The sequence below is a fragment of the Manduca sexta genome, chromosome 13 (genome assembly GCF_014839805.1).
Source record: "Manduca sexta isolate Smith_Timp_Sample1 chromosome 13, JHU_Msex_v1.0, whole genome shotgun sequence".
Taxonomy (NCBI): domain Eukaryota; kingdom Metazoa; phylum Arthropoda; class Insecta; order Lepidoptera; family Sphingidae; genus Manduca; species Manduca sexta.
In genome coordinates, this window is record NC_051127.1 from 2122354 (window position 1) to 2139363 (window position 17010).

The 17010-nt window shown below is 33.5% G+C and overlaps 1 protein-coding gene across 6 annotated transcripts in view; it reads left to right on the forward strand.

Moving 5' to 3' along the window:
* The first annotated feature begins 2120 nt into the window (after positions 1 to 2120).
* The window catches only part of LOC115453977 (papilin-like), a 118731-nt gene continuing 103841 nt past the window's right edge, over positions 2121 to 17010 (forward strand). For 5 of the 6 annotated variants that reach the window (XM_037438352.1, XM_037438356.1, XM_037438355.1 and 2 more), the window contains exon 1: positions 2121 to 2351. In XM_037438352.1, coding sequence (XP_037294249.1) covers positions 2332 to 2351 — 20 coding nt within the window. In that variant the 5' untranslated portion in view covers positions 2121 to 2331. The remainder of the gene's footprint in view (positions 2352 to 17010) is intronic. The other variant, XM_037438357.1, reaches the window with a different exon arrangement.

Genomic DNA, 17010 nt, shown 5'->3' on the forward strand with positions numbered 1-17010 from the left:
GACATAAGGTCTTAAAAAGACTAGTAATTACGCTGGCAACTATTTCCATCTATGATGGAAATAATACAATATACAACATACAACAGACATACAGAATACAACAGTGCTAGGCACTAATGCTTGGCGGCCGAAATAGACATTGCGATGGTACCTACCCAGGCGGACTCACACATATGAAAGCCCTACCACCATTCACCATAACAATCGAATATTTAATAAACCTCAAACTATTAGCCTTCATGGCGTATCGGGTGAGATTTTGGTTGAATTTTGCAACATTCGTTATCTAGGATAGGCGCGGAACTTTACGCAACGCTAGCTCGTGTCGGACGCGTGGGCCTATCGCACACATCCGCCGGCCACGCGATGACTACAATGCTATTGATTTTTTGCTCGTATTTATTAAATCCAGTTTTTTTTTCTTAGTTCTAGATCGTGGTTTCAGTGTTTTACGATCACTGCTTATGCGTCAAGGGTCGGAACTTCAGCATTTTTTATTTATATTTTAAATATAATCAAAATGTTCGAAGTAGTTAAAATATCCGTTAAACGCAAGAATATAACATTTACCTAAATTTTATTACAAAAATGGTTACAGCTTTCAAGCATTTTTGGCATGTCAATAAGCACTTTGTACACGACAGTAAGTAGCATTGGCGAAAGGTAAATTTTTTCGAAAGGGATCATATAGACATAGGTACTTATATGCATGAATGAGGTCGGCAAATCGTTCTAATAATTATTAGATTGTATATAAATTCTACTTAAAGGGAAGCCGACAGGAATCGTGTTATATGGAACTCTTGGCTATTGTTATTTATATAGTATATCACCACAACAGTACTAAAGTGATGGTATTCAGATAACGTAAGTATTAATGTTAACAATTGATTTCAATACCCGTGGGCTACTTCTGTGAATATAAGTGAATTAAATATCAGAAGGGTTATTAACTAAATTAGGTCAAATTTGTGTTCTGAAAACCTGTGTTACCCTGGGAATAAAATCAAGGGCGTACTTGTTTACAACCCGAAGAATATGCTACAAAAAGAAAAGACAGAATAGAAGCAAAAATTTTATCAAGCTACCAATATCTAATATTGTAGGTGATTAAATCATTATTACAAAGTTGAAAAGTGATTCATTAAGCCGGTTTTTTTTTGGATTATCGTGATCAAAAGGGAAGTAACTCTGTCAATATAAAAAGTACATGTTGGAAACATTTAAATTGTTTCAAATGATTCATGGATGCCAATGACAATGTCATGGGAGCGTGAACTATTTTGTAATAATTAAGAAATAATTATTGCAGAAACGCAGACTTTGAAAAAAATATATTTTACGGATTTATTGCGGTTTTTATATTATAATTTTCTATCGACGTTTCGAAGACTTTGCATAGTTTTATTTGAATGTCAAACATTCGCATAAACATAAGTGATCAATATGTAGAGTTCTGTTCTATCAAAATTACCATGTTTCAGCAAATTTTATGGTTATTACCTACATCACGGTATACCAGAATATATATTTTTTAATAATATCACAAAAAAATCGATAATTGCGGACTTCGTTTGAAATACAAAGACGACTTTAAATAGGAGAAGGGCTTAATATTTATAAGTTGTTTAATACAACTTATAGATATTAAGTTATGCAAAATAAACTTGTACTGGTGGTAAAACATATTTTAACGCTCTTACGAGTGTTTTATCAATATACGTTTATCAAAGCTGTAACGTGCAATAAAGGATAAGTTCCAGGATGTATTTTAACGTTGGTTGATAATTTTGATTATGCCACGTTACCACGCCCGCGCAATTTCGGTTTCATAATTATCCACAAAAAATATTTATAGTTTATTTTTTGGAACAGATAACGTTTACGACTAAAAGGAATTTCGGTATGTCCAAGTAAATTTAACTACAATTTGGTCTATCGGTTGTTTTTTGATGAAAACCTCACGCGTTAAGCATGAGTTATCTGAATACTTGCGTCTCTAATATTACGTATAACTTATAAGAGGCAAAAGCTCGTGAAGTCCATTGACGGTTTTCATGAATGGCGGCGCATGGTGGGGGTTGTGCGGATGCGCGCGCGCACCCGTCCCGTCTGCCACCAACATTCGTGCGCTGACTGCCGGAGTCTGCCCGGCGGCTCACTTTAGTCGAGCGCGCGCGCGCTTCGATAACATTCCGAATTTCGGGCGGGAAATTCAAAAATAGAATACCCTTTTTCGAACTTTATTTTTTTTATTTTGTGCCTGACTGTTCCTGTGGTGGATTTTTGGTGTTTTATCCGTGAAACCGTGGCCGGCATGCTTTCTTAGTCATGGTGCTTTGTAATTTAAGGTATGTCATATTTTTTAGAATTTTTAGGAACTAGGAGAGATATATTTTTAATTATTACTTTAAGTTATTTTAAATTGAATTGAGAAGGCACATAATAAGTGCTCAATATATGAAAACAGTTTTTAGCCTGGTTATATTTGAAACAAGATATTACGAAAAGTGGAATTTAAGATAACATTTCGAGTAATTCCTTTGAAAAGTATATTGATTCTGATTACTATAAAAAATAGCGTTAAAATTTTAAATTTCTTCCCTTCTGTAATATTTTCAGTGATAAAATAATTATAATTATTGCATTAATTCTTAGCTGTTCTTATAACCATACAAAGAAGGCGAAAAAACCACTACTTATTTTGATTTTTGACTATAAATTCATAAAATATTGTTCATGAACGAAATATGTTCATGAAATATTGTTAATTAATCTAATATGTGATACGTTACTTAATAATATTTGAGAGAACTTTTAATACGTAGAATATTCGCCATTATGTTTAAGCATAGCTGATTTGAGCTTTAAAGCTCAGTCTTTCGTAGGCAATCATTTTACCAATTTGAATTAGTCTAACTAGATTTTTGATTTTTGACTTTTACTTAGTATTTGTGTATTGTATTTCCTAAAATATAAGGACTACAGAATTACATACATACATACATAACATCACGCATTTATCCCCGAAGGGGTATGCAGAGGCGCAACTAGGGCACCCACTTTTCGCCAAGTATGTTCCGTCCCATGATGTGATAGGGGCCGAGCCTATCGCCATATCGGGCACAAATTCCAGACTCCGGGCTGATACTGAGCAGAAAAACCCAAATATCACTTTGCCCGACCCGGGATTCGAACCCAGGACCTCAGAGCGCTATTGTACCGGACATGCAATACAACTACGCCACCGAGGCAGTCTACAGAATTATAATAATTATTTTTGATAGTTTATTACAACCGTGTCGAAAATTGATTTATTAGTTTTTACAGGATGAGGTTTTATGTAAGGATTTTAGAAAATGACTAAAGCCTGTATGCCTTGATATCCTTCGATAGATAATTTTGGTGACTTTATTTGAATAATAATCATCTTATAAGAAAGAGGTAACGTAAATTTGGAAGTCGCAATCTCTGAAACTACTTGTCTGATTTTGTAAATTGTTTCAGTAATACGAAACTACATTATTAAGAAATACTTAGAACTATTTATTTCAACTATTATTTTACGAGATAAAAATGATGCCTAATTGGTTATCTGTGGCAGTAGCAAAGAGTCCATATAATTCCTTTTCGTAACTTATACAAAATCTAATATTGATTGGAACGATTTGCACACTACATTTACTCATACTAGTAATACCTATAAGATATTCCTTTTCTAAAAATGTCACCGTTCGCCACTAATCTCTAGGAAGTCTGTACTAAATTCTCTCACATTATTCTCTTTCACCCTTAATGCTGTATTTAATTAAACCTGGAATAAATCTGTACCGAACTTTTTTACCTCATATACTTTTTGTTCAAGACGGGCGCCGTGAAAGAATTTCGCTAACGCCGTCAAAATCGCACGCAAATTGTGAGTGCACGTCTCATTGGACGCGGCGCGACGGGCCGAACAGAATGGAAGTGTAGGGTTACCATATTCCGGAGAAAAGAGAAAGTTAAAAAAAAAACTGGCGATATCTGAAAAAAAAACTGAATTTATGCAGTTAAATGAATTTATCCTTTTGATTTGAATTATGTGGCTTAGTAACTTGTTTGAACATTCTACTGACAAAAAAAGTAAGGAAATAGGAATGCTTTTGTAAAAGGAATTATCAATCAGTTTATTGATGTTCAGAAAGATTGATTATTTATAATGCAAGTAAAAAGGCCGACTGACGGCATTATCTGATTCCAAAAGGCTAAAAATAAAAATTAAGGACAGTAGCGCTTCTTAATGAAGACACAGCCTTGTCAGTATCTCAGCGGGGATCAATACTTTAGATTATAAAAACCTATCCATGAACATTTATGATCTAAAACCATGATTTTAAACGGAGTATTCAAAGTCATATAGCGGTAAAAAAAACTAATATTTGGTGAAAAATTATATAAAACTGGATTATATAATATCAGCCCTGTATTATATATTCTCCTCTACTAGTTAGAGGTAGACCTTAGTCCACCACGCTGACCTCGTGCGGATTGGTAGACTTCAAAAACCCTCAAAATTCCTATAGAGAACTACTCAAATATGTAAGTTTCCTCACGATGTTATCCTTCACCGATAAACTATGCGATAATTCCCAAAGAATAAACACATAGTTTTAGAAAAGTCAGAGGTGTGTACCCTTAGGTTTTGAGCATACAGACATTCGTCTCGACAGTCCGTTACACTAAAAGTAGACTATTATTACAAAAAATTAAACCTAAGTGGGTTTAATTAAAAAAATCTTTAAAAAAACTAAAATATGGTTATCCTAGCCGGGAGTCGTAAATCCAGACGCATGCGAACAGGATCCCGCAGACGCCGAAAAAAAATTAAAGACGAGACGAGATTAAAACTAAGACTATTGTTCCTTTAAGCGGCCGGAGAGATTCCCTGGCGGTTCATGCATAAATTCATTGCTTGGTTTTGTGTCAAGCGGCGTATAATTAAAAGCTTAGACCAATGGTTCTCAATACGATATTGTCTAGGAATTATGATTATATCCTGTAAAAGCTAGCCTTAAAGCCAACATTATAATCTGTAATAAACCTAACCTGTTAAGTCTTTGACTGTCAAATTATTAGAAGTCTAAATTCAAGTCAGGGTTAAGTATCAAATAATACTTTATTAGTTTAATGTCATAAAATGTAACATAAAAATCTTGATAGAAGATATAGAAAATAGAAAGAACCTATTGAAGAGGAATACGAATACTCGCACCAAGACTGATTAAAAAACTTAAAAGAAAACCCTGTATATAATTTCTCTGCCGTTTCCTACTCTTTATATAGCACTAGGTCTATCCGATCGCTAATCATTTAAACCAATATATCATTTATAACTTCTAACATCAGTTAAACATCTTCATATTTTAAACGATAGTATCAGTTTGTTGAAATAGGATCAACATCGGTCGAAGTTTTATTTGCCTGGATACTAATTACTTCAGTTCTGGTGTTCTCACCAGAAACCTGTCTCCGTGACTCATTCCCGTCGCTTGTTTCGGGACCATTCGGGTTGTACAGTTATTTTGGAGGCCGACGACTCGACGGATCAGTCACCTTGTTTTGGTTACTCCTTTCAGGTTTAATTTAACGCTGCTTAAAGGAATTGGAATTTAGGTCCTTGTATGCCAAATCCATCAAGATGAGTTATTTTTCTTTTTCTACTGTCAGGCGGGAGAGATATTGTATTCAGGACTGAAGGAAGAACCAGCCTTTATGACGTATGACACTTCATATTTCTACTCTTAGGTTCACGAACGATTCAAGAATCTCAATGTCTGTTACTATTTTTTTTGTTAAGGTGCTAATTAAAAGAGTAATTTACTTGTGTTGTTTTTATACTTGATTATTTGATACTTACTATATAAATAAATATATACTTAGATATTGACGATATATCAAATTGCATTAATAAAACGTTTGACATCTATTCAGAAACAATTATTTCTAAAACTTTAACAATCACTGCACTTTCAAACAGAGATAAGAACAGCAAAGCCTTTCCGAAGGAGAAATCTAAATCAAAATCCGTTGCAGTGGCCCACATTGTTTTCTCTATTGTTTTGGTTTTGAAAAGTTTTTGCGCAGTTGCGTCGGTGCTGCCCGGTTCTTTGAAACAGTATCAATTTTCGGCTACTCTTTTTTTTGTCACTGCGAGCTTTTGTTTAGTTTTCGAGGAGTGGTAAAATAATGGATGGTGGCTTCTGAATGTGTTTTTGCAAATTTCAGTTCTATAGTTTTTTCTTGATTGACACGAATTATTAATTAAAACGCATACCCCCTTATTTATAGACTTTTTTATCTAAGGACGGAGTAAAGCTGTGATAACAAGTCTGTTTCTCAGTGTTAACGTCATGGCGGCCTTCGCAGTGCGTAGTCTTAGGGCCGTTGTGATTGGCTAATATTGTTGTATCTCAATATTAGCTAATCGCAACAGTCCTATGTTATCATGTTATTCTGTATAAAATAAGAAAAAATGTTCCATTTTTTTATTTGTCTCATATTAAACATATGTTTTTCCAAGATTATGAATAAGTATATTAAAAAGTCTAATAGTACATAATTAATTCAATATTTCTTTGGTATAAAATTCTTTAGTTTCACACAAAGGACCCTTCGCTCAGTACCGAGGGAATAAAACTAAAACAACTCGAAAACGCACAATTCTCGTGCTTTGTAAAAAGATAATGCCCCAGCCTTAGCGGATTGCTTTCCAGTAAATCGAAGTACATGCGAGATTTTTCAAAAGGAATTGGGCCAGCAACAAATACTGCAATTAGGGTTGTCACTTACCAATATAGCAAGGTTAATTTCATTATGTTTTTTTTTTTATCTATATATATAAAAATGAATCCCTATTTCCCTTGGTCACGCCATCACGCGTGAATGGCTGGCCCGTTTTCACTATTTTCTTTGTTGTGTTTGTTATTGTCAGGAAAAGGTTCTTATGAAAGAAAAAATTCAAAAAATTTCGCGGAAAATTAGAAAATTTAAGAAAACTGAATGAAAATATTAATTTTATTTAACTGTCAATTGTTTGAAATAACTGTCAGCGATTGACAGAATGCGCGCTGCAAATTTATAGTTAAGACAGGACTACGTCTGTCGGGTCAACTAGTAGTAAATGCCAAGTAATGATTGATATTAAAATTTTATAATATATCTTAGCTTCCCATACAAGCAATAGTCATATTGTTATATTTAAATAGTGTCACGAATAACTAAAAAAAGGTAGACATGTTACAATAATCGTTAAATAAATTTTATGAATAAACATCTTAAATTAGATCGTAAAAAATAAAATACAACGATCTATATTTCATTATTGATGGTTATATTTGAAAAACTAATGGAGTGGTTACGTAATGGGACTGGTAATGACTGTAATAGCCACCTTCTTTCTCGAGTTATTTATTGTTGGAGTATTTATATTTGTCTCTTTCATATCCAATAATATATCCCTCGTGGGTCTGTCTATTATATCTTCCATGATCATAATGAAGATTTCTTGTCTCTGCATCAAGATCTATCACTTCCTTATGTCGTCAGTACCAGGGTATTAGAAATGCGAAGAAGTTTTTGCTTCCATGACGTCGAGACCAGGAGTATATCGACAACCCTTTTTTATTAAGATACTCGGCGCGTTAACATCTCGGACCGTGGGACTCTGGTTTAAGAATACTAATCAACCTCTTCCCTCTGAGGTAACAAGAGGCTAATTAGGGTTGATGTTTAGTGGTAGAGTCGGTTGAATGTAAAAAATCATACTCATGGATTGCGGCAACTTTTTGCGATGCTTTGCATTTTTGGACTAAAGTGGATTTTGTTCATTATAAACAATAATACTGCTAAAAAAAACTAAATTAAATCAGGTTCTTTTGCAAGAAAAATCGCCTTACTTTATTGCCCAATAGATTATTAATTTCCATGGGTTATTCCATAACCAAAATAAGTTTTATGCTTAGAATGTGGGACGTCCCGGAAATTCCGGTGCATTCGACAACCATACGCAACGGGTGCGTTTACAACCGCAGCGGTTTCACAACACGAAACAAAATTGTCGTATGTGTGCATTAAGCAAATAGTCAGCGCGCAGTACAAATAGCTTTGGTAATTTGGTTAAATGAAAACGGCGCGCGGCGGCGGGAAATTGTATGTATGCCGAGCTTTATTGGACGTCGTGTTTGCTGGTTAAATTACATTTTAAAATAACCGTAAGCCTCTTTGTGTTCATGTTGTCTTGGTATCTTTTGGTATTGATTTCTACTCCTATAACAGAAGTTATCCCTATTTGCAAATTCATTTCAACTGGCAAAATAAATTCACTAACCAAGAAAGATATGAGAAAATTGTACCGAACATATTACTTTACTCAACACTGTAATATATGTATAACTTTTATGATGTATTTGTTAAGTAGTGGACAAGTTTAACTTTATACGAAAGTATAGGAAACCAAAAAACAACACAAATGTATGACGTACTATTTCAGTCTTACTTATAAAGTGGTTTTAGCTTTAAGAGGTGTTAAGAATTGCTTAAATAGCTGCCCAAAACATCACCGGTTTCCTAGTTTAAACCTTATTAAGAAGCAAGATGGCGGGTTTTGACTTACGGCTGATCAAGTAAATTTTAACTAAGCATAGCTTTGCGATTTTTTTTAAGTAAGAGTGATTCACGCACTGAGTTACTTAATTTTCTATGCAATTTACGAAGCTCTTGTTGACGGTATCTAAAAGACAAGTTCTATAACATAGCCTTAGCTACATGCAGTTCACTGGACATCAAAATCATATTATTATCAAATACATTGGAAAATATAATAACTTTCCGTCAAATATTGTAATGCTAATTACAGTATAGGACAATATTTTTCTCCATAATCGTTTATGTCTCATCATTTCCTAGTGGCCGTCCTGAACCGAGGTTCGTAACTCGGTAGTGGGTTGCCCTCAGCATGGTCATTTAAGTTTTCAAAGGTTAAGGGCGCCTACAGCGTTTACCAAGTGCGTTTGTATAAAAAAATCTTACATTAATAATTTTATTTATTTTGAATAGTACATTCTTTAAAATTGCTAGTGTATGTAAGACAAGTTAGCTTTTTTGTATTTTTAGACAAATACTTGTCGTTGTAATATTATTTTAATAGCTAGTTTTATTATAGTTTTGTTTGTGTTTTACATGGTTTAAGTTTGCTATTCTCAATATCAACGTAATATAATAATATTTAGTAAATTACCGCGATATATTCAGAAGAAAAATAATTATACAGAAAAAAAATTGTAAGCAATGTCAAATAAGACTCTAGCACCCAAATAAATGGCATAATTTTTTACCAATATAATCACATATATTTTCTTTTTTACAATTATATAAAATTGTTTATTTATTTTATTAATGTCAATCTAGCACCCAAATAAATGACATTATTTTTTACCAATATAATCACATCAATGTTATTTAGTACAATTATATAAAAAAATAAAATTAAAATAATAATAATATCAGCCCTGTATTATATACTTGCCCACTGCTGAGCACGGGCCTCCTCTACTACTGAGAGGGATTAGGCCTTAGTCCACCACGCGGATCCTAGTGCGGATTGGTAGACACGTCGTCACACACCCTCGAAATTCCTATAGAGAACTTCTCAGGTATGCAGGTTTCCTCACGATGTTTTCCTTCACCGTTAAAGCAAGTGATAATTCACAAAGAATACACACATAATTTTTTAGAATAATCAGAGGTGTGTGCCCTTGGGATTTGAACCTGCGGACATTCGTCTCGGCAGTCCGTTCCACAACCAACTAGGTTATCGCCGCTTACAATTATATAAAATTGTTTATTTATGTTATTTCTTATATGAATGTAAGATTTTGCTTAATTTAAAAATTCATAAATAATTTCTTAATCTATAAATGATAGTTACATTACACCGGAACGAGTTACCATAATTTTATAAATTCGAGTTCAGGACACCTAATTACATAAAAAAAGCTATTTCGACAAATGTTGTAAAGAAAAAAAAAATCATATAGAGCTATTATTATAATCGATAGGGCGTCGAAATTTTATTAATTTAAATAAATGAATACAAATCTGACCGAGCCTTATTATAGTGTAAGAATGCTTTATAACAATATTATAATTTATTCTCTTTGCCGTGTAATATGTCGTATAATATGCTAACTATTTAAGCACCAAAACGAAAAAATATTGAATGATAAATGAAACTTAGGACTTAATTTTAAAAAAATATTGCAATACATGGTTGCTTTGATGCAAACTATGAATTCATGAAAGTCTATTTAGAGGTTATTACAATGGGGTTTTATTCTTATTTTTAATGATTTCATTACATGCCTAGTTAGGTAAACATTTTATTCACTGTCTTTACTATTAACTGCTTTTTTATGAATTCCTAGTAAATAGCGATGTAAGACAGTGTATAAAGATAGAAATGAACAGTTGACCATAGCCAAATCGGACGTCTTGCCGTTGTGTGCGTGTAGTTACACGTTACAAGTCTAGTATTTACGAGTCTCCTTATGTTTCTGTCGCCCTGGTAATTCTAGGTACAAACTGAGACGAACCGGCCTGGTTTAGACTTAAAACTTTGGTCTAAAATCTAGATTTTCTTGCTGCGGCGAATACACTCGTCGTACCTGGCATAGCGCTGCAGTCTTTGTTTAGTTTTTTTTCTCCGTGTTTATCTAGAATTTATTCAATACAATAGATCTGGAATTAGATTTCTAGTCGGATAAGTCTAGAATTTTGATAGCATTTTTGTCTCGTTATATAACATAAAGTTGTTTTGTATTCCGGCAAACAATTTTTTTTTTTTTTATAAATTATGAATTACGTATTTCTTTAAAAAACACAGTTTTATAAAAAATGTATGTGTATGGTTTTTGAAAGTATCTTGAAGTATTCGATTTACCCTAGTCATATAACGAAAATATTAACCTATATTTACGGCTGTCATTCAAAAATGTTCAGCTATTGATATGTTCAGCATTGTAAAATATAACGTTAAATAAAATAAGTAATCTAAAATACAAACATATTACTAGGATATCATGACTAGAGGTAAATTCTGAGAGCTAAATTCGGTTATCGAATTGCAATGCCTAATTAGATTATAAAAAGCTATGACCTCATTGTTCGGTATGGTCGCGCCTTTTATTATGTACATGAATTAATCAGTTCTGCACAAAACGTATTCTTAATGAAGTATGTATTGTATCTACCGAATAGTATCATACGAAAATATTTTTTATTTACATTATACCACAGATTAAAATTGTTTGATTTATTCGTCAATATCTTTATGCAACCTCATGATGTTGCAGTTTTTATTGTTAACGCTGCCCAACTTACATCTAGTTATATGTATAGGATAATAGAATGATTGGTAGAGCGAATTGTAGTCATTGACGCGTTCCGTTTCTATTCTTATTAGCCTCCGTTGACCCTTCCAATGACAACAAAACGAGAGTGAACCGATGACTTATGCCATACAGTTTTTGCACGCAGCCCCATCTGTTTAAAAGTCTGTTTCCACGCTAAAAAGGACTGTATAGGATAATATAACTTTAATAATAAAATTTCTGGAACTGAGTTGTGTCGAAAGTGTTAAAGCGTAGAAATTCCTTGTATTGGAGTCCAAAAAAAATTGCCTATCCTGGGTAACGAACTCATGGCCCTTTTGTTAATTCAGCTCTTTTTGATAATATAACATTGATTTAAAACAGCTTAATAATTACATTGTAAACAAAAAATCCACGCTCTATCTTACATAAGCAACATTTTGCACATAAAAAATTTCAAACTAAACATTTGTTGTAATATATTTTCATTCTAAAACTTGTAATTATAATTAGAATAGACTTATTTATGAACGGAAGAGTAGCACGTGCAATTTTGTAGTTTATAAAGTAAAAGTAAACAATTTGAGCCATAATTGATGCGGCGTGGCGCTGAACCAAGGTTGCAGGTGATTTGGTTTTAAAGTGGGCGAAGTTGATGTGTTAATATATAAGACAGTAGGGAATGGCGTCTTACAACCATCTTGTATGTTTCAAGTTTTATCATTGTATTAGTGCTTAGTTCACAATCTCAAAAAGGAAGAAAGTACTCGCTGCACAAAATATTCGTAAAAAACTAGGACAAGCTTCCTAATCACTACTAAGGAAGCATCTCGTAATGTTATTTGAGTCTGCTGTATCTTATATTTTTAAAAGTGTTGTGACTTTTGTTATTTTCTAAGATGCTAATGGACATAGCTTTCATAAATATTTCAATGGAGGCCCACATCTACTCATTTCACACTTCAATATTAGTCCAATAAGTCGATTTTACTTTTAAGAAGTACTTAGTTACTAAGAAAAATTACAGCGAAATCCATGTAACCCAACGTGACACGTTCCCGGTAAAATAACGATCAAAAGATCATCCGGATGCGGGTAAATCCCGGACATATTCCGGGAACTGTGACATCCGACGATGCGTCGATTCACTTAGATAATGAAATTGGTATTTAAATTAACTCGTGTTTTACCGTCGACTGAAATATTATGTGTTTAATTAACGTTTCTTCTATAGTAACATGTGTATTGATACGTTATTATGCTCTCCGAAAAAACATACAATGCTTCAAAGCAGAGGTTGCCAAACTTTTTTCTTTTAGAATATTATTTACCTACATTGATACGTGAAGTCAAGCTAACATTTTAGTTCTTTACTATCAAAACCAGATAAATTTTCGTGGACGTCAGTTTACGAATTGTGAACCTACATTTTTTGTTCACCCCAGCGTAGACTCCCGTGGGCCCCTGGGGGTCCACCTGGACCACTTTGGGAATCAATGCTTCAAAGTAAGAAATAGAACAAAACATTCTTGCTAACGTAGGAGAGGTAAACAATTTTTATGCTTCTTACAATTTCATTAAACATAGAAAAGGCTGCCTTCGTGACGTAGTTGTATTACAGTATTTCAATCGCAGGGTCGGGAAATTGATATTAGGTTTTTCTACTCTCTATCAGCCCGGAGTCTAAAATCTGTGCTCGACCGCGATAGGCTCGCCCTCTATCTCGTAATGTGGGTATACCAGTTGCGCATCTGTCTACCCCTTCGAGGATTAAAGGTGTGAGTTTTAGTTTGTGTGAATAGTAAACGCAAATTTATGTATTTATTATTCATTTAATGTTTTAAAAGTATTGTGTTATTTTTCCTGTTTTCTTCATTACCGCTATAAAAAAAGTTGTAACCTACATTACGAAATAGTGAACCAACATTTTTGTGATATAAAATCGATTACATTATATTCCATAAGGTATTGCGAAATTTAATCTACTGGTCAGTATGAATGAAAAAATATAAATATGAATTAGAGTCTTAACTTATTGGAAACTACTATACAACCGTAACTAATTCGGTAGGAGGTATCAAACCCACGGATATCCATCGACCAAATCGGCCAAGGTTACATCATCAGGCAGCACTCAACACATCATTAGGGAAAGCATGCCGAAGGGAAAAGGAATGCTCATTAGGGTTACCTTAGTGGGAAATGGGAATGATGATTCCACAAGATTATTGAGAAGTTTTACATACTATGGTAGTAATGATTCCTTGGTAATGGATATTGTTAGTAAATTATTTAATAAGTACTATTATGGTTGAATAAATAAAAAAAGATGTTTTTTGCAACTCTGTATTTACGAAGCGTTACGACCATAGGCTACCGCATGTCGTCATTTTTGATATAGCTAGACTTCGCCTACGGCTCCGTTCGCGTGAAAAAGTTTTTCTGGGAATAAACGTAGCCTATGGCACTCAGGAATAATTTAGCTTGCTATTTGTTAAAAAAAAAAACAGAATCAGTTAAGTAGTTCCATAGACTAGCGCGTAGAAATACAAACTCTTTAGCTTCATTACTATAGGTAGATATGGCGGTATATGAAAAAGTGATACTCTACTTCTTTCAATCGAAAGTCAAATAAAAATAACTATATATAATTATTGTTATATCAGACTCTTTCGGTGGCGTAGTTTATATTACTTAGTACGACGACTTCCGCTCTAAGATCTTGTGTTGAAGTCCTGAGTCGGGTAAAGCGATATAGAATCTTCTTCTTAATATCAGTCCGGAGTTTGGAACTTGTGCCCGAAATGAGCCTCGCTCACTATCACTCTATGGGACAAATACACAATACAATACACGCGGCGAAACTGACGTACCTAATTGCACTTCTGCCTACCCCTTCGGAGATGAAAGCGTTGCTATATGTGTGATACATTTCTAACCTCATTTCTTTATTTATATTAAGCAATAGATTGTTTTCAATTAAATCACCATTAACAATATTTATTCTAGCCTTTACATATTTATAGTGATAAATCACTAAATAATGAAGTATAAAGCCAGCCCTGTGGAATTATAAAAGGGCGTGAAGTAACGCGTGGGTTTTATGTACACGGAGTTCATAAGATTGTTTAGGTTACGCATTATTAGACAATTAACTAAAGGAGGTTAGTTTATTTATTGAAACCCGGTCAAGAGCGGGAGCAATATTTTCTGTTATGTTTTGGCGTTCGGAATTTTTGATGATGAAGTGCCTTATTGATAGGGATAGGCATGTTTCTAAGAGTTATTTGACGCATATTTTCAGTTTCCTTTCTGCGTTGGTTTAACGATATTTTTTAAGTATGAATCGTTATTTATCGAGGTAGGATCTTACCTTCCATGACCATGTATAGATTTCTAAGTTACTTAAAGTATGTCATTTATTGCCTGGTATTACTTCAACGTGGAATCTAAATTAAAATCATAGAAATGAAAAATCATTACTACTCATTTCAAAATCTATAATACTTTGTAATTCTTCGAAACGGCGGGAGAAAATTTTCCTTGCCAGCGGATAAGTTAATGTCGATTTAAGCGGTTTAATAAACAAAAATTAATATATAAAACCCGCGATAAAATCAGCAAAATAGTATAATTTTAATGTCTAACATTCGCGTAAACATAAGGAATAATAATATTCAGTAATTTTAAAACCTGTATGTTCCAAACAATCATAACTTTCAATAGTTTTCTTTTTGTCATACTAAGCTTTGCAAGCGTGCGTCGCGTCGTAAAGTTATATGAGCGTTGGAGCCCGTGTCAACTGCTCAGAGACACGTACTCGCTTCCGCGTCAAAACGTTGAGCTGAGCGATCATATGTGACTGAACTGGAAAAAAACTTGCACAAACTCTTTAAAAGAAAAAAAAAAACAATGATTTTGGTTGATGTATTTTTTATCTTGAATCATTGTGAATGCTTGATTAAGGGTTGATTTTCAGTCATCAGTAATTAATTCATGGTATGCAGCAATATGCAATAATAAAATTTTGGGAATATAAAAAAAAAAATGACTTTTGTATTTGCTTAGGTTTTTATTCGACGGATTATTTTAATGTGACGATAGAAATATCAATGTTAATGAGCAGTTTTAAAGATACTTTAACATAGCTACAATGATAATATATACGATTGGTTCTTCAATACCTACTTTAAAAAAATATATTTATTATTGTATTCCGAGTATCGATACATACTTATAAAATATACATGTTATGTACTAAGTAGCATATATGTCAATGCCTCGCATTGAATAAATACTTTTTTAAAAACAAAACGACGAAATTTGAATTAAGAATGGTATTGTTTAAATATGGTTCTGTTGACATATAATGGAGTCCGTCGCTTACACAAAACCCCAGCGAATATTTTACATCAAACAGATGAAATCAACACACAGCTAGAACTGGCAGCCCTAATCAAATCAAAGGTCAATAACAGAGCAAAACACGAGCGTAGTTCACGTTACTGTCGGCTTGATTGTGATAATGAAACTTAAGTAGCTCTCGGAATCTGTAGAATGCACTTCACAACGGAAAAGTGCTGCCGAAATGTTAATTGACAAACGTGAATCGTTTAAAGTGACTGGGTGTGTTTTGAACATTTCTTGTTAAATAAAAGAAAATTGTAATTTATTAACACTTGAATTCTTTAAGGCTCTTGAAACTTCTGTACGCCTAGTACATATACTAGGTATAAACCTGCCAGAGTAAGGTGCAATATTTTTTTTTATCTGTTAATTATTTGTAAAATGTAGGTAGACAGATAATATTAATAGTAGCTTTGACTTCCCGTGACCAACGCTGCAAAGTCTTCGACACTTCGGGAAAAAAATAAAAAAAAAAACAAAACGCGATTAAATCCGAAATCTCTTTTAATTAGACCTTTTTTTAACACGGGTAAATCCGTTAACGGATTTCTGAGGACTCGCCGGTATAATATCCTACCGACTAAAAGCCTACCATTCGACACTCTCTAATATCGAAGGTGCGTAAGTGATCGGGGTGTGTAAGTGCAAGAACCCTAAGAGATGCAATAGATTACTTCATTATCTCATTCGTTGCTTCCCAGTATTCCGCTTAGCAACATCTAAAATAACTGATGCACACATGGATTCTATAATGACTGTAATTCGAAAGCTCCGAATGAATTCATGGGAGCGTCCTGCATGCGGCATGCGACACATATGTTTCGCACGGGGGGCGACACATGCACTTGCAGGGTTGTGGGGTTAAAACGGTAAAAAAAAGTTTTTTACCCCGTTTTTTTGTTAAAAGTGTTTTGACTCCCACTGATCTAGTTTTAAACACGTTTTTGTCGATTTAATGGGGTCATTATGTTGTAATAATGGGTTTGCTTGCCTTTCAGCGGTGATCTTTTTGATGTATATATTTTGTATATGCAATAATACAATTTATTCGAGTAATAAAATTGGTAATCTTTTACATTTAATTATGTGTTATCCACAAACAATATTAGTTGCATAACTAGATCCAATTTATTAAATCAAGACGCATTCCAATCTCAATTATTTTAAAACTGGCAATAAATCCACAAAAACCATTCCA